At 40.8% G+C, this 19,506-nt stretch overlaps 1 protein-coding gene across 1 annotated transcript in view; it reads right to left on the bottom strand.

The window, feature by feature from the left end:
* The window catches only part of LOC133659635 (retinol dehydrogenase 11-like), a 132,049-nt gene that overhangs the window by 24,303 nt on the left and 88,240 nt on the right, over nt 1-19,506 (bottom strand). The window contains exon 4 of the mRNA XM_062062218.1: nt 12,349-12,441. Coding sequence (XP_061918202.1) covers nt 12,349-12,441 — 93 coding nt within the window. The remainder of the gene's footprint in view (nt 1-12,348; nt 12,442-19,506) is intronic.

Genomic DNA, 19,506 nt, shown 5'->3' with positions numbered 1-19,506 from the left:
TTTGTCCTACTAATTTCGTCTGTCCTTGAACTCACCAATGTTTGTTTACATGTACAACTTTCTCCAACGCTGCCACAAAAAGTTAATTGTTACAAATCCCACTGTTTGTATCAAACATGATTCACTAATGAGAGTATTTGGCGAGCGGCCTTTTGTCCTACTAATTTCGGCTGTCCTTGAACTCACCAATGTTTGTTTACATGTGCAACTTTCTCCGACGCTGCCACAAAAAGTTAATTGTTAAAAATACCACTGTTTATATCAAACATGCTTCACTAATGAGAGTATTTGGCGAGCGGCCTTTTGTCCTACTAATTTCGTCTGTCCTTGAACTCACCAATGTTTGTTTACATGTGCAACTTTCTCCAACGCTGCCATAAAAAGTTAGTTTTTAGAAATCCCACTGTTTATATTAAACATGCTTCACTAATGAGAGTATTTGGTGAGCGGCCTTTTGTCCAACTAATTTGAACTCACCAATGTATGTTTACATGTGCAACTTTCTCCGACGATGCCACAAAAAGTTAATTTTTAGAAATCCCACTGTTTATATTAAACATTTTTCACTAATGAGAGTATTTGGCGAGCAGCCTTTTGCATTCACGCACAGCATAAAAAGTTTGGTGGACAAAATGAGACAAAGAAGGAGTGGTATAAAACACGCCTTTCTGTAGCAGCATCAATGAAAGTTGTACATGTAAACAAACTACGGTGCGTAGGACTTCAGAAATTAGTAGAACGAAATGGCGCGGGCCAAATACTCTCATCAGAGAATTATGTATAACATAAACAGTGGGATTTTTAACAATTAGGAAGGTTTGTGTCATGTTTGTCCTCCTACAGGAACCATATTAAACCAAAAAATAGATATTTTTCCTCATCTTTTTTCATTTTCATACATTTTTTAAAAAGCTCCAGGGAGCCACAAGGGCGGCGCTAAATCTAGAGCCCCGCTTTAGACCATCGCCTGAAACCCGGAAGTGATTGCAACCTAGCAATTGAAAACTAGTATATATTGATGCTTTTATACTGAAAAACAACAACAATCCAAAGGTAGGAAAAACGTGAAGAAATGATCCTGCGCCCAATCATCCTAATCAAGTTCTCAATGGATCAAAGACCACAACTACAACAACAATTGAAAGGAAATGTTAAGTAATAATTCAATAGCTGATATGAACTTAAGCCCTGTTTACACTAAGCCGGCTAACGTTATCCAGGGTAAATCCCACCTAACCGTATCCGTGTCCGAAAACACAATATGGTCGTTTAAGACCCCCCCTCCCTCCAGAGTCACCTCCAGTGTTGCTTTGTGTGCAAGTTCTTAAATGTAACTTATCTGAACAATATCCAATGTTGTGGTATTTCAATTAACTGGAATCCAGTGTGCTGGTTTAAATTAATCAAATCTTCATTAGACACGTAAACAATGTGATAAAGAACATTTTACAACAATCAATCTAGGGATCTAGATACCTGGTCAGGACACTCCTCACTCTTTTGCCTTCACTTTCATTGTCCATTAGTTTTTGGTGACTTTATATACTCTGGACCTAGACGTTGAGTCCGCGACATACATGGCGGACAATAACCGATACAGTCTGCTTTGCCAGTCCAAAAGCATTCACTGTTTTCCGTAGTTTTCCCTCGACGGCCAGGTAATACAAAGCACACGCTACTTTTTTAAAATCACATCCACGGGAGCCCGCATTCTCGTTGTCTCTCCTTCGACAAATGGACAAAGTTTTTTGCTGAGTAGAATCACAGCTGACCTGGACATTGGAAAGTTATCTTACCGTCTGAGATGTGTTGTATCCCAAATAACTGCAATCGCTTTCTCTTAAGGTATTCATGTGGGATTTCCTAACCATACGTCCATGACCATGGCCATGACCTGACCATGCCATGACATGACAGGACCATGACATGACCATGACCATGACCATGACCTGACCATGCGTTCATGACCATGACCTGGACATTGGAAAGTTCTCTTACCTTCTGAGATGTGTTGTATCCCAAATAGCTGCAATCGCTTTCTCTTAAGGTATTCATGTGTGATTTCCTGACCATGCGTCCATGACCATAACCTGACCATGCCATAACATGACAGGACCATGACCATGACCTGACCATGCGTTCATGACCATGACCATGACCTGGACATTGGAAAGTTCTCTTACCGTCTGAGATGTGTTATATCCCAAATAGCTGCAATCGCTTTCTCTTAAGGTATTCATGTGTGATTTCCTGACCATGCGTCCATGACCATGCGTCCATGACCATGCCATGACATGACAGGACCATGACATGACATGACCATGACCTGACCATGCTTTCATGACCATGACCATGACCATGACCTGGACATTGGAAAGTTATCTTACCGTCTGAGAAGTGTTGTATCCCAAATAGCTGCAATCGCTTTCTCTTAAAGTATTCATGTGTGATTTCCTGACCATGCGTCCATGACCATGACCTGACCATGCCATGACATGACAGGACCATGACCATGACCTGACCATGCGTTCATGACCATGACCATGACATTGGAAAGTTCTCTTACCGTCTGAGATGTGTTGTATCCCAAATAGCTGCAATCGCGCGTTTTCTTCACTTAAGGCAGTGGTCCCCAACCACCGGTCCGGGGACCGTTACCGGTCCGTGACGCATTTGCTACCGGGCCGCACAGAATCATGAATTCATTTATAAACTACCACATTTTCTCAGACTTAAATTTCGCCTGTCCCACTAAACACACCAATGTGCCTGTTAATAGATGTATATTACAACTCCATTGTAGTTGTAATAGGACAATGCACATCAATGGAAATATAACATTTTAATGTGCCAGATTGTGGGCAAAGGCTAATTTACACGTAGAACATACTTGCCAACCCTCCCCAAATTTCCGAGAGACTCCCGAATTTCAGTGCCTCTCCCGAAAATCTCCCGGGACAACCATTCTCCCGAATTTCTCCCGATTTCCAGCCGGACTTAAAGGCCTACTGAAACCCACTACTACCGACCACGCAGTCTGATAGTTTATATATCAATGATGAAATCTTAACATTGCAACACATGCCAATACGGCCGAGTTAACTTATAAAGTGCAATTTTAAATTTCCTGCGAAACTTCCGGTTGAAAACGTCTATGTATGATGACGTATGCGCGTGACGTCAATCGTTGAAATGGAAGTATTCGGACACCATTGTATCCAATACAAAAAGCTCTGTTTTCATCCCAAAATTCCACAGTATTCTGGACATCTGTGTTGGTGAATCTTTTGCAATTTGTTTAATGAACAATGAAGACTGCAAAGAAGAAAGCTGTAGGTGGGATCGGTGTATTAGCAGCTGGCTGCAGCAACACAACCAGAAGGACTTTGACTTGGATAGCAGACGCGCTATCGAAAGCTAGCCGCCGACCGCATCGATGATCGGGTGAAGTCCTTCGTCGCTCCGTCGATCGCTGGAATGCAGGTGAGCACGGGTGTTGATGAGCAGATGAGGGCTGGCTGGCGTAGGTGGATAGCTAATGTTTTTAGCATAGCTCTGTGAGGTCCCGTAGCTAAGTTAGCTTCAATGGCGTCGTTAGCAACAGCATTGTTAAGCTTCGCCAGGCTGGAAAGCATTAACCGTGTAGTTACAGGTCCATGGTTTAATAGTATTGTTGATTTTCTGTCTATCCTTCCAGTTAGGGGTTTTATTTATTTTGTTTCTATCTGCAGTTAAGCCCGATGCTATCACGTTAGCTCCGTAGCTAAAGTGCTTCGCCGATGTATTGTCGTGGAGATAAAAGTCACTGTGAATGTCCATTTCGCGTTCTCGACTCCCATTTTCAAGAGGATATAGTATCCGAGGTGGTTTAAAATACAAATCCGTGATCCACAATAGAAAAAGGAGAAAGTGTGGAATCCAATGGGCCCCTGTACCTAAGTTACGGTCAAAGCGAAAAAAGATACGTCCTGCACTGCACTCTAGTCCTTCACTCTCACGTTCCTCATCCACGAATCTTTCATCCTGGCTCAAATTACTGGGGTAATCGTCGCTTTCTCGGTCCGAATCGCTCTCGCTGCTGGTGTAAGCAATGGGGAAATGTGAGGAGCCTTTCAACCTGTGACGTCACGCTACTTCCGGTACAGGCAAGGCTTTTTTTATCAGTGACCAAGAGTTGCAAACTATATCGTTGATGTTCTCTACTAAATCCTTTCAGCAAAAATATGGCAATATCCCGAAATGATCAAGTATGACACATAGAATGGATCTGCTATCCCCGTTTAAATTTAAAAAAAAAAATTCAGTAGGCCTTTAAGGCACGCCCCCTCGTGAGGACAGCCTGTCGTCACATCCGCTTGGCCAACCAAAAAGTAACCACAGAACACTATACCGTATAGTGTTCTGTGGTTACTTTTTGGTTGGCCAACGGTTTACGTTGTATTGCGCACCCTGACGGCAAGTGTGGGAGTCGGTTCTGAAGTATGAAGTAAAGAGACGTAACTTCGTCACCTCGCCTGGTTATTGACTACAACCCAGAATATTACACTGCCCATACCTACGCTCCGTCAAAGGCTGTGCTACTGGCTGCAAAGCATTGCACTTTCAAATACAACAATGAGTAGAGAGGAATGTTGTGTGTGTAAATAAATGAACACTGAAATTCAAGTATTTATTTTATTTATATGTATACTGTATGTATATAATAAAATACATATATATATATATATATAGCTAGAATTCACTGAAAGTCAAGTATTTTTATTTATATATATATATATATATATATATATATATATATATATATATATATATATATATATATATATATATATATATATATATATATATATATATATATATATATATACACAAGAAATACTTGAATTTCAGTTAATTCTAGCTATAAATATACTCCTCCCTCCTTAACCCCGCCCCCCAGAACCAGCCCCGCCCACCTCCAAATCTCCCGAATTTGGAGGTCTCATGGTTGGCAAGTATGGCATAGAAAGCCGGTCCGTGAAAATAATGCATAAATTAAACCGGTCCCTGGTGGAAAAAAGGTTGGGGAACACTGACTGAAGGTATTCATGTGTGATTTCCACAAGCGTCTGTACATGTAGGAGAAGGAGAAACACGGGCATGTCTGGATGACTCGCCTCCATCTTTCCAGCGGTTAGCTCCGAGTTACTAAGCCAGTCGTTATGAAGCTGGCTGTGGCGCGTTCTTTCTGACGTCTCTTCCTGTGTGGAGCGCGCTCTTTCTGGCGTCACTTCCGGACCGAACTCAGTTTGTAAACGATCAATGAGTCCATACAAAGCTAAGAGCCGGAGATTCAAGAAATACACGGCGCACTTACCCGTGTAAAAAAGTATCCGAGGAGGTGAAACTTAAATGATGGTTTAGTGTGGCCGAAACGGGGCTTAGGCGAAATAATTATTTGTTTAAGGGGTTATCCGGCTTAATCAATCAATCAATCAATCAATCAGTCAATCAATCAATGTTTCTTTATATAGCCCTAAATCACAAGTGTCTCAAAGGGCTGCACGAGCCACAACGACATCCTCGGTTCAGATCCCACATAAGGGCAAGGAAAAACTCACAACCCAGTGGGTGGTCTATGAGAATGACTATGAGAAACCTTGGAGAGGACCGCAGATGTGGGTGACCCCCCACGCCCCTAGGGGAGACCGGATGCAATGGACGTCGAGTGGGTCTAGCATAACATTGTGAAAGTCCAGTCCATAGTGGATCTAACATAATAGTGAGAGTCCAGTCCATAGTGGATCTAACATAATAGTGAGAGTCCAGTCCATAGTGGATCTAACATAATAGTGAGAGTCCAGTCCATAGTGCATCTAACATAATAGTGTGAGAGTTCAGTCCATAGTGGATCTAGTTAATAGTGTGAGAGTCCAGTCCATAGTGGATCTAACATAATAGTGAGAGTCCAGTCCATAGTGGATCTAACATAATAGTGAGAGAGTTCAGTCTATAGTAGATCTAACATAATTGTGTGAGAGTCCAGTCCATAGTGGATCTAACATAATAGTGAAAGTCCAGTCCATAGTGGATCTAACATAATAGTGAGAGTCCAGTCCATAGTGGATCTAACATAATTGTGTGAGAGTCCAGTCCATAGTGGATCTAACATAATTGTGTGAGAGTCCAGTCCATAGTGGATCTAGTTAATAGTGTGAGAGTCCAGTCCATAGTAGATATACCATAATAGTGGGAGTCCAGTCCATAGTGGATCTAACATAATAGTGAGAGTCCAGTCCATAGTGGGTCTAACATAATAGTGAGAGTCCAGTCCATAGTGGATCTAACATAATAGTGTGAGAGTCCAGTCCACAGTGGATCTAACATAATTGTGTGAGAGTCCAGTCCATAGTGGATCTAACATAATAGTGAGAGTCCAGTCCATAGTGGGTCTAACATAATAGTGAGAGTCCAGTCGATAGTGGATCTAACATAATAGTCAGAGTCCAGTCCATAGTGGATCTAACATAATAGTGAGAGTCCAGTCCATAGTGGATCTAGTTAATAGTGTGAGAGTCCAGTCCATAGTGGATCTAACATAATAGTGAGAGTCCAGTCCAAAGTGGATCTAACATAATAGTGAGAGTCCAGTCCATAGTGGATCTAACATAATAGTGAGAGTCCAGTCCATAGTGGATCTAACATAATAGTGTGAGAGTTCAGTCCATAGTGGATCTAACATAATAGTGTGAGAGTCCAGTCCATAGTGGATCTAACATAACTGTGTGAGAGTCCAGTCCATAGTGGATCTAACATAATAGTGAGAGTCCAGTCCATAGTGGATCTAACCTAATAGTGTGAGAGTTCAGTCCATAGTGGATCTAACATAATTGTGTGAGAGTCCAGTCCATAGTAGATCTAACATAATAGTGTGAGAGTCCAGTCCATAGTGGATCTAACATAATAGTGTGAGAGTTCAGTCCATAGTGGATCTAACATTATTGTGTGAGAGTCCAGTCCATAGTGGATCTAACATAATAGTGAGAGTCCAGTCCATAGTGGATCTAACATAATAGTGTGAGAGTCCAGTCCATAGTGGATCTAACATAATAGTGTGAGAGTTCAGTCCATAGTGGATCTAACATTATTGTGTGAGAGTCCAGTCCATAGTGGATCTAACATAATAGTGAGAGTCCAGTCCATAGTGGATCTAACATAATAGTGAGAGTCCAGTCCATAGTGGATCTCACATAATAGTGAGAGTCCAGTCCATAGTGGATCTAACATAATTGTGTGAGAGTCCAGTCCATAGTGGATCTAATATAATAGTGAGAGTCCAGTCCATAGTGGATCTAACATAATTGTGTGAGAGTCCAGTCCATAGTGGATCCAACATAATAGTGAGAGTCCAGTCCATAGTGGATCTAACATAATAGTGAGAGTCCAGTCAGTAGTGGATCTAACATAATAGTGTGAGAGTTCAGTCCATAGTGGATCTAACATTATTGTGTGAGAGTCCAGTCCATAGTGGATCTAACATAATAGTGAGAGTCCAGTCCATAGTGGATCTAACATAATTGTGTGAGAGTCCAGTCCATAGTGGATCTAACATAATTGTGTGAGAGTCCAGTCCATAGTGGATCTAACATAATAGTGAGAGTCCAGTCCATAGTGGATCTAACATAATAGTGTGAGAGTCCAGTCCATAGTGGATCTAACATAATAGTGAGAGTCCAGTCTATAGTGGATCTAACATAATAGTGAGAGTCCAGTCCATAGTGGATCTAACATAATAGTGTGAGAGTCCAGTCCATAGTGGATCAAACATAATAGTGAGAGTCCAGTCCATAGTGGATCTAACATAATAGTGAGAGTCCAGTCCATAGTGGATCTAACATAATAGTGTGAGAGTCCAGTCCATAGTGGATCTAACATAATAGTGAGAGTCCAGTCCATAGTGGATCTAACATAATAGTGAGAGTCCAGTCCATAGTGGATCTAGTTAATAGTGTGAGAGTCCAGTCCATAGTGGATCTAACATAATAGTGAGAGTCCAGTCCATAATGGATCTAACATAATAGTGTGAGAGTCCAGTCCGTAGTGGATCTAACATAATAGTGAGAGTCCAGTCCATAGTGGATCTAACATAATTGTGTGAGAGTCCAGTCCATAGTGGATCTAACATAATTGTGTGAGAGTCCAGTCCATAGTGGATCTAGTTAATAGTGTGAGAGTCCAGTCCATAGTGGATCTAACATAATAGTGTGAGAGTTCAGTCCATAGTGGATCTAACATTATTGTGTGAGAGTCCAGTCCATAGTGGATCTAACATAATAGTGAGAGTCCAGTCCATAGTGGATCTAACATAATAGTGTGAGAGTCCAGTCCATAGTGGATCTAACATAATAGTGTGAGAGTTCAGTCCATAGTGGATCTAACATTATTGTGTGAGAGTCCAGTCCATAGTGGATCTAACATAATAGTGAGAGTCCAGTCCATAGTGGATCTAACATCATTGTGTGAGAGTCCAGTCCATAGTGGATCTAACATAATAGTGAGAGTCCAGTCCATAGTGGATCTAACATAATTGTGTGAGAGTCCAGTCCATAGTGGATCTAACATAATAGTGAGAGTCCAGTCCATAGTGGATCTAACATAATAGTGAGAGTCCAGTCCATAGTGGATCCAACATAATAGTGAGAGTCCAGTCCATAGTGGATCTAACATAATTGTGTGAGAGTCCAGTCCATAGTGGATCTAACATAATAGTGAGAGTCCAGTCCATAGTGGATCTAACATAATTGTGTGAGAGTCCAGTCCATAGTGGATCTAACATAATTGTGTGAGAGTCCAGTCCATAGTGGATCTAACATAATAGTGAGAGTCCAGTCCATAGTGGATCTAACATAATAGTGTGAGAGTCCAGTCCATAGTGGATCTAACATAATAGTGAGAGTCCAGTCTATAGTGGATCTAACATAATAGTGAGAGTCCAGTCCATAGTGGATCTAACATAACAGTGTGAGAGTCCAGTCCATAGTGGATCTAACATAATAGTGAGAGTCCAGTCCATAGTGGATCTAACATAATAGTGAGAGTCCAGTCCATTGTGGATCTAACATAATAGTGTGAGAGTCCAGTCCATAGTGGATCTAACATAATAGTGAGAGTCCAGTCCATAGTGGATCTAACATAATAGTGAGAGTCCAGTCCATAGTGGATCTAGTTAATAGTGTGAGAGTCCAGTCCATAGTGGATCTAACATAATAGTGAGAGTCCAGTCCATAATGGATCTAACATAATAGTGTGAGAGTCCAGTCCATAGTGGATCTAACATAATAGTGAGAGTCCAGTCCATAGTGGATCTAACATAATTGTGTGAGAGTCCAGTCCATAGTGGATCTAACATAATTGTGTGAGAGTCCAGTCCATAGTGGATCTAGTTAATAGTGTGAGAGTCCAGTCCATAGTGGATCTAACATAATAGTGAGAGTCCAGTCCATAGTGGATCTAACATAATAGTGAGAGTCCAGTCCATAGTGGGTCTAACATAATAGTGTGAGTCCAGTCCATAGTGGATCTAACATAATAGTGAGAGTCCAGTCCATAGTGGGTCTAACATAATAGTGAGAGTCCAGTCCATAGTGGGTCTAACATAATAGTGAGAGTCCAGTCGATAGTGGATCTAACATAATAGTGAGAGTCCAGTCCATAGTGGATCTAACATAATAGTGAGAGTCCAGTCCATAGTGGATCTAGTTAATAGTGTGAGAGTCCAGTCCATAGTGGATCTAACATAATAGTGAGAGTCCAGTCCAAAGTGGATCTAACATAATAGTGAGAGTCCAGTCCACAGTGGATCTAACATAATAGTGAGAGTCCAGTCCATAGTGGATCTAACATAATTGTGTGAGAGTCCAGTCCATAGTGGATCTAACATAATTGTGTGAGAGTCCAGTCCATAGTGGATCTAGTTAATAGTGTGAGAGTCCAGTCCATAGTGGATCTAACATAATAGTGAGAGTCCAGTCCATAGTGGATCTAACATAATAGTGAGAGTCCAGTCCATAGTGGGTCTAACATAATAGTGAGGGTCCAGTCCATAGTGGATCTAACATAATAGTGAGAGTCCAGTCCATAGTGGATCTAGTTAATAGTGTGAGAGTCCAGTCCATAGTGGATCTAACATAATAGTGAGAGTCCAGTCCATAATGGATCTAACATAATAGTGTGAGAGTCCAGTCCATAGTGGATCTAACATAATAGTGAGAGTCCAGTCCATAGTGGATCTAACATAATTGTGTGAGAGTCCAGTCCATAGTGGATCTAGTTAATAGTGTGAGAGTCCAGTCCATAGTGGATCTAACATAATAGTGAGAGTCCAGTCCATAGTGGATCTAACATAATAGTGAGAGTCCAGTCCATAGTGGGTCTAACATAATAGTGTGAGTCCAGTCCATAGTGGATCTAACATAATAGTGAGAGTCCAGTCCATAGTGGGTCTAACATAATAGTGAGAGTCCAGTCCATAGTGGGTCTAACATAATAGTGAGAGTCCAGTCGATAGTGGATCTAACATAATAGTGAGAGTCCAGTCCATAGTGGATCTAACATAATAGTGAGAGTCCAGTCCATAGTGGATCTAGTTAATAGTGTGAGAGTCCAGTCCATAGTGGATCTAACATAATAGTGAGAGTCCAGTCCAAAGTGGATCTAACATAATAGTGAGAGTCCAGTCCATAGTGGATCTAACATAATAGTGAGAGTCCAGTCCATAGTGGATCTAACATAATTGTGTGAGAGTCCAGTCCATAGTGGATCTAGTTAATAGTGTGAGAGTCCAGTCCATAGTGGATCTAACATAATAGTGAGAGTCCAGTCCATAGTGGATCTAACATAATAGTGAGAGTCCAGTCCATAGTGGGTCTAACATAATAGTGAGAGTCCAGTCCATAGTGGATCTAACATAATAGTGAGAGTCCAGTCCATAGTGGGTCTAACATAATAGTGAGAGTCCAGTCCATAGTGGGTCTAACATAATAGTGAGAGTCCAGTCGATAGTGGATCTAACATAATAGTGAGAGTCCAGTCCATAGTGGATCTAACATAATAGTGAGAGTCCAGTCCATAGTGGATCTAGTTAATAGTGTGAGAGTCCAGTCCATAGTGGATCTAACATAATAGTGAGAGTCCAGTCCAAAGTGGATCTAACATAATAGTGAGAGTCCAGTCCATAGTGGATCTAACATAATAGTGAGAGTCCAGTCCATAGTGGATCTAACATAATTGTGTGAGAGTCCAGTCTATAGTGGATCTAGTTAATAGTGTGAGAGTCCAGTCCATAGTGGATCTAACATAATAGTGAGAGTCCAGTCCATAGTGGATCTAACATAATAGTGAGAGTCCAGTCCATAGTGGGTCTAACATAATAGTGAGAGTCCAGTCCATAGTGCAGTGGTTCTCAAACTTTTTTGTCATCCCCCACTTTGGACAAGGGGGAGTTTTCAAGCCCCACCTGCCCCCATCGCCCCAACAGAACGCTAATGCCAAGCTTAACATTTTCAAATGTATTGAACATCGAGTAACATCAAGTTGTATACATTCAAACTCAATAACATAAAATAACATCAAGTTCAATAATAAATAAAATAACTGTTCAGCTGTGGTACAACTTGCATCAAGTTCAATAATAAATCAAATAACTTGCATAAAGTTCAATAATAAATCAAATGACTTGCATCAAGTTCAATAATAAATAAAACAAAAGTGTTATAACTTGCATCAAGTTCAATAATAAATCAAATAACTTGCATCAAGTTCAATAATAAATAAAACAAAAGTGTTATAACTTGCATCAAGTTCAATAATAAATCAAAAAAATTGTTATAACTTGCATCAAGTTCAATAATAAATCAAATAAAAGTGTTATAACTTGCATCAAGTTCAATAATAAATAAAATAAAAGTGTTATAACTTGCTTCAAGTTCAATAATAAATCAAATAACTTGATGCATAATAATAAATAAAATAAAAGTGTCACTTTGCAATCTTTGCAAAAAAAAAAGGAGGGGCTATGCATTTTGGCAAGACAGGGCAGGTGAACAGGGGCGCCGCTAGGGATTTTGGGCCCCATGAAAAGAATCTTTACAGGGCCCCCAACACAGCGGCAACATTTTTTGATGCTATTTTACATACAATTATGCATTTTAATGGTATTCTGAATACAATGGAATTAATTTTGAGTCATTTATTTGCTGCACCACTGATTCTTGAGACTGTAGTAAAATGTATTATATTTTGTATTATATTATTATTATTATTATTATTATTATTATTATTATTATTATTTCAACACACACAGCTGCTCACCTCCTTCCTCCTGTGGGGGCACTGGGGCTGATTCAGGGGCAGGGGGACTTGGGGGCTGACAGACAGCTGCTGCTGCTGCTGGTGCACTTGACTCTGTTCAGAATGAGGCATCATTTTGACAGGGGAGATCAACTATTATTGAATAAGAACAGCTTGATAAATGTTTGACTGGATTGATTATTTAACTAATATAGCAGTAAAATGTAAAAATCCAGAGTTTTCTTGAGCTAACATGGTGAGAAAAGTGAGCTAGCTTATTACCACAGACAGAGACAAAGTTAATATGCATAACTTTCCACCACAACTAACAAACCCACCTTTTTTTGGGAAATATTGGGTGACATATTGTCGACCCTTCAACTCCTTCTCCTCTCTTATTTTATTTTCCTTTATTTTTTGGCTGCCTGATTTTTTAGGCATACTGCTGTCTCCTCCGATTTGCCCGCTGTGGCGCTGTCTGTCTGTGACAAATCGTCGGTGCTCTACCTGCAGCTGATCTAGTCGGACTGAACCATTTTACGTAAATAGAGGGGGGAAGGGAGGGCCCTGCAGGTGTTGATGCTTCCAAAACAAATAAAGGTATTGTTACCAGGACATGGAAAATAAAACATGTGTGATTATATGTTAGTTAATAACTTAGTGTCATTATTTTTTCTGTATTATAATTTCATCATAATTAGGGGCCTCTCTGGGCCCCCCTCCATCATGGGCCCCTAGAATCCGTCTCCTTTACCCCCCCCTTTTCGGCGCCCCTGCAAGTGAACATGAGTTTTACAATACTCCAGCATTAATGGCTGCAATGAGCCTGTTTTGCACTGCACAGCTTTTCAAATCGGGGTTGCAGGCTTGACACTGCCACTGTTAAAACCTCATTGAGTTCGGGGCTGAGCTGGCTTGACGCGAGTGCTTCCCGGTGAATGACACACAGTGTGTCCAATGCGCATTTGGCGCAACCCTCTTTATTAGAACCTGCAGCCCGTTTCTTTACCCTGCCATGGTCTGTGCGCCATCAGAGCAAAAGCCCACACAGTTTTCCCATTTAAGGTTGTGTTCTTTGAGGAAACTGTCCATTATCTCGAACAGCTCATCAGCAGTGGCTCTATTTTTTATGTATTTGCAAAACAGCAAATCCTCGCACAGTGACTCGCCATTCACAGAGCTTCCGCTTAGCCCCGCCCCCATTAGTTACTGTTGCTATGTCTGTCAAACTTGCGCTCCTACCTAGAAATTTAAAGTCTACAGGAAAAATAAGTAATTTACATTTATTTATATAGCGGATTCCACAGACAGAATCACAAAGTGATTTACAGTGTGTATAGAAAATGAAAGCATAGTAAAAAAAAAAATCTAAGAATATAATTAAAAAAAAAAAAAAAGTAAAGTGAAATTTCCTCCCGTTCCTCGCGCCCCACCTGTCATGTCTCTATTCCCCACCAGTGGGGCGCGCCCCACACTTTGAGAAACGCTGCCATAGTGGATCTAACATAATAGTGAGAGTCCAGTCCATAGTGGGTCTAACATAATAGTGAGAGTCCAGTCGATAGTGGGTCTAACATAATAGTGAGAGTCCAGTCGATAGTGGATCTAACATAGTAATGAGAGTCCAGTCCATAGTGGATCTAACATAATAGTGAGAGTCCAGTCCATAGTGGATCTAGTTAATAGTGTGAGAGTCCAGTCCATAGTGGATCTAACATAATAGTGAGAGTCCAGTCCATAGTGGGTCTAACATAATAGTGAGAGTCCAGTCCATAGTGGGTCTAACATAATAGTGAGAGTCCAGTCCATAGTGGATCTAACATAATTGTGGGAGAGTCCAGTCCATAGTGGATCTAACATAATTGTGTGAGAGTCCAGTCCATAGTGGATCTAGTTAATAGTGTGAGAGTCCAGTCCATAGTGGATCTAACATAATAGTGAGAGTCCAGTCCAAAGTGAATCTAACATAATAGTGAGAGTCCAGTCCATAGTGGATCCAACATAATAGTGAGAGTCCAGTCCATAGTGGGTCTAACATAATAGTGAGAGTCCAGTCGATAGTGGGTCTAACATAATAGTGAGAGTCCAGTCGATAGTGGATCTAACATAATAGTGAGAGTCCAGTCCATAGTGGATCTAACATAATAGTGAGAGTCCAGTCCATAGTGGATCTAGTTAATAGTGTGAGAGTCCAGTCCATAGTGGATCTAACATAATAGTGAGAGTCCAGTCCATAGTGGGTCTAACATAATAGTGAGAGTCCAGTCGATAGTGGGTCTAACATAATAGTGAGAGTCCAGTCGATAGTGGATCTAACATAATAGTGAGAGTCCAGTCCATAGTGGATCTAACATAATAGTGAGAGTCCAGTCCATAGTGGATCTAGTTAATAGTGTGAGAGTCCAGTCCATAGTGGATCTAACATAATAGTGAGAGTCCAGTCCATAGTGGGTCTAACATAATAGTGAGAGTCCAGTCGATAGTGGATCTAACATAATAGTCAGAGTCCAGTCCATAGTGGATCTAACATAATAGTGAGAGTCCAGTCCATAGTGGATCTAGTTAATAGTGTGAGAGTCCAGTCCATAGTGGATCTAACATAATAGTGAGAGTCCAGTCCAAAGTGGATCTAACATAATAGTGAGAGTCCAGTCCATAGTGGATCTAACATAATAGTGAGAGTCCAGTCCATAGTGGGGCTAGCAGGACACCATCCCGAGCGGAGACAGGTCAGCAGCGCAGAGATGTCCCCAACCGATGCACAGGCAAGCGGTCCACCCCGGGTCCCGACTCTGGACATAATGTAGACATAGCCTTATAAACCACGTTCTTCATGAACTCCAGTCTTTCCTTCTCACTAAAGTCCAAGCCTCAGCAAGTTGTTGTCAAGAAAGAAGCTTTAACCAGATTTCCTTTTTTACTAGGTGAAGAAGAGGAGCAGACAGATATATGTGCCACTCAAGCCGCTCCACTTTCCCATCTCTGTGTGGTACTGCCGACATGTTTACACGCTCCTAATCCCCACTCTATTTATGACTCCTCCAGCGCACCTTGGGCGCTGCCATAAGAACTTTTTCACACGCTCCTCCCGCGTGCCCGCGCTCACTTGCTACTTGCGAGGAAACAAAACAGACGCGGCGCTCGCCGTACACTTTAATCCTCAGGCATCCCGGCAGCTCTGGGAGGCCGAGGCCGAGCGCCGCCGCATCCCCGCCGCTACGCCAACAAGCAGCCGGGTCATGGGATCTCTCCTGGACACGAGGGGCCGCGTAGCTAATCCGCCCATTCGTCTTCGGTATTCCAGGGAAGAAAAATGAGGCACTCTATCGCAGGTTTCTTTAGGCGTACTGGGCCCAAACTAAGCATTTTAAAGCATAAAAACGGCTAAAGGAACTAAATCAAACCAATCAGAGAGCGCTGTTCAGTGTCGTGGCCACCGATTGGCTCAGCCTCTTAGAGGCCTACTGAAATGAAATGTTTTTATTCAAACGGGGATAGCAGATCCATTCTATGTGTCATACTTGATAATTTCGCGATATTGCCATATTTTTGCTGAAAGGATTTAGTAGAGAACAACGACGATAAAGTTCGCAACTTTTGGTCGCTGATAAAAAAAAGCCTTGCCTGTACCGGAAGTAGCGTAACGTCACAGGAGGTAGGATTCCTCATAATTCCCCGTTGTTTACAATGGAGCGAGAGAGATTCGGACCGAGAAAGCGACGATTACCCCATTAATTTGAGCGAGGATGAAAGATTTGTGGATGAGGAACGTTAGAGTGAAGAACTAGAGAGGCAGTGCAGGGTGTATCTTTTTTCGCTCTGACCGTAACTTAGGTACAAGGTCTCATTGGATTCCACACACTCTCCTTTTTCTATTGTGGATCACGGATTTGTATTTTAAACCACCTCGGATACTATATCCTCTTGAAAATGAGAGTCGAGAACGCGAAATGGACAGTCACAGTGACTTTTATCTCCACGACAAAACATCAGCGAAGCTCTTTAGCTACTGAGCTAACGTGATAGCATCTGGTTCAAATGCAGATAGAAACAAAATAAATAAATCCCTGACTGGAAGGATAGACAGAAGATCAACAATACTATTAAACCATGGACCTGTAACTACACGGTTAATAATTCTCAGCCTGGCAAAGCTTAACAATGCTGTTGCTAACGACGCTGAAGCTAACTTAGCAACCAGACCTCACAGAGCTATGATAAAAACATTAGCGCTCCACCTACGCCAGCCAGCCCTCATCTGCTCATCAACACCCGTGCTCACCTGCGTTCCAGCGATCGACGACGCGATGAAGGACTTCACCCGATCATCCGTGCGGTTGGCGGCTAGCATCGGCTAGGCGTCTGTTATCCAAGTAAGTACTCCTTGTTGTGTTGCTACAGCCAGCCGCTAATACAGCGATCCCACCTACAACTTTCTTCTTTGCAGTCTCCATTGTTCATTAAACAAATTGCAAAAGATTCACCAACACAGATGTCCAGAATACTGTGGAATTGTTCGATGAAAACAGAGCAGTTTGTATTGTGACACATTGGGTAAGAATACTTCCGTTGCCGTCGTGACGTCACGCGCATACGTCATATCCAAAGGAGTTTTTCAACCGGTAGTTTAGCGGGAAATTTAAAATTGCACTTTATAAATTAACCCGGCCGTATTGGCATGTGTTACAATGTTAAGATTTCATCATTGATATATAAACTATCAGACTGCGTGGTCTGTAGTAGTGGCTTTCAGTAGGCCTTCAACAACACTCAGTAAACGTTTGGGAACCAAATTTTTGAAGCTTTTCAGGTGGAATTCCGTCGGCAGTGTTGTAGCCACTTCTAAATCACTAATCCTGGTCTCCATGGCGACAAATAAAGTATGTTTCTAACAAGTATCATCCCTGCAGGACGAGGAATAGCTAAACATGCTTCACTACACACCGTAGCTCACCGGCGTCACAATGTAAACAAACGCCATTAATGGATCTACACCAGGGGTGTCCAAACTTTTTCCACTGAGGGCCGCACACGGAAAAATTTAAGCATGTAGGGGCCATTTTGATATTTTTCATTTTCAAACCATAACAAAATATATGGATTTTTTTATTTATTTTACCTTTAGGGGTCCCAGGGACCATAAAGGGTCTCAGTCATTAAAATGTTTAAAAAAAAGTCAGATTATTATTTTTTTTTAATTATTTAACGCTTACGGTAAATCTCTATATCAACTTCAAGTTGATATAAAGTAATACAAATTAAAAAAAATGTTTATGGCTTTTCTGTCAAAAACAACTTAGTTTTTTTTATAGTAAAACTGAAATATGCAGTATTTAGTAATTAGAGCTCTAAAAGATCAATAATGCAGGACACCATTGATTTTAATTCTTTCATATTTTTGAGTAATCTCAGTGAAAAGATAAAAATAAATCACTAAATATATTTGGGATCCAATTTGGGCGGCGTGGCGAAGTTGGGAGAGTGGCTGTGCCAGCAATCGGAGGGTTGCTGGTTACTGGGGTTCAATCCCCACCTTCTACCATCCTAGTCACGTCCGTTGTGTCCTTGGGCAAGACACTTCACCCTTGCTCCTGATGGCTGCTGGTTAGCGCCTTGCATGGCAGCTCCCGCCATCAGTGTGTGAATGTGTGTGTGAATGGGTGAATGTGGAAATACTGTCAAAGCGCTTTGAGTACCTTGAAGGTAGAAAAGCGCTATACAAGTATAACCCATTTATCATTTATCATTTATAAAAGGTGCCCCACTCATTAATTTATTTATTTTTATTAGGTTTTTCTTTTACTTTCAACACTTAAGTTACGAGATCAACTTCAGATATATCTGTCAATTTTATGCTGGAACAATTATTTTGTTTGTTTTATGCGCTTTTGTCAAAGAAAACGATGTTTTTATATGGCTACTACACAATATATGCAATATTTACCACATAAAACATTTTAAAGTGAAATATTTGAAGTAATTAAAGCCCTGAAAATAATTCATTATAACATGGATTTTTTGTCTTTTTTTTTTTTTTTAAGCAATGGCAAGAAAAGAAAAATAAAGAAAGACAAAAGAAAAAAAAACAGCCTACATGGCAGCTTTTATGTCAACATTGCAACTTTTTCTCGTTACATTTCACCTCATTCCACTTTTTTTAATGTTCTTTTTTATTTTTACAATAGTATTTCCAGAATGTGTGGCGGGCCGGTAAACAATTAGCTGTGGGCCGCAAATGAACCCCGGGCCGCACTTTGGACACCCCTGATCCACACCTAACATCCACTGTATTGATACCAAGTACAGTAGCGTGTCTAGTCGATATTTTTTGGCATCACAACATCTTCTTTGTAAAAAATGTATATTATGTTTATAAAGTCAGGAAATATGTCCCTGGACACATGAGGACTTTGAATATGACCAATGTATGATCCTGTAACTACTTGGTATCGGATTGATACCTAAATTTGTGGTATCATCCAAAACTAATGTAAAGTATCAATCAACAGAAGAATAAGTGATTAATAAATTTGAACAGAAGTGTAGATAGAACATGTTAAAAGAGAAAGTAAGCAGATATTAACAGTAAATGAACAAGTAGATTAATAACTCATTTCCTACCACTTGTCCTTAATAATGTTGACAAAATAATAGAATGATGAATGAAACAATATCCATCCACCCATTTTCTACCGCTTGTCCCTTTTGGGGTCGCGGGGGGTGCTGGAGACTATCTCAGCTGCATTCGGGCGGAAGGCGGGGTACACCCTGGACAAGTCGCCACCTCATCACAGATAGACAGACAACATTCACACTCACATTCACACACTAGGGCCAATTTAGTGTTGCCAATCAACCTACTTTTTATATTTTATTTAAAAAATAAATAAATAATTTACTTAAGAGTGTTTTAATAAATAATTAATGATATTTTGAAAATTAATTAATTTGATCAAACATACAAAAGCATGTCTTGAGAGTGTTTTAACAAATATTGAATGAATAACTAACAGCATTTAAAGAATTGCAGACAAAATAAATACCACAATACCTGTATAGTGACTACTATGTCATTTTCTGCACCTGCAGGTGAGGGGGGTGGGTTATTTACAAATATTTTATATAATGCATGACACAATATGTTACTGCATATGTCAGCAGACTAAATTAGGAGCCTTT

Source organism: Entelurus aequoreus, linkage group LG11 (genome assembly GCF_033978785.1).
Source record: "Entelurus aequoreus isolate RoL-2023_Sb linkage group LG11, RoL_Eaeq_v1.1, whole genome shotgun sequence".
Classification (NCBI taxonomy): Eukaryota; Metazoa; Chordata; class Actinopteri; order Syngnathiformes; family Syngnathidae; genus Entelurus; species Entelurus aequoreus.
This window is presented reverse-complemented; position numbering and strand designations above follow the sequence as displayed.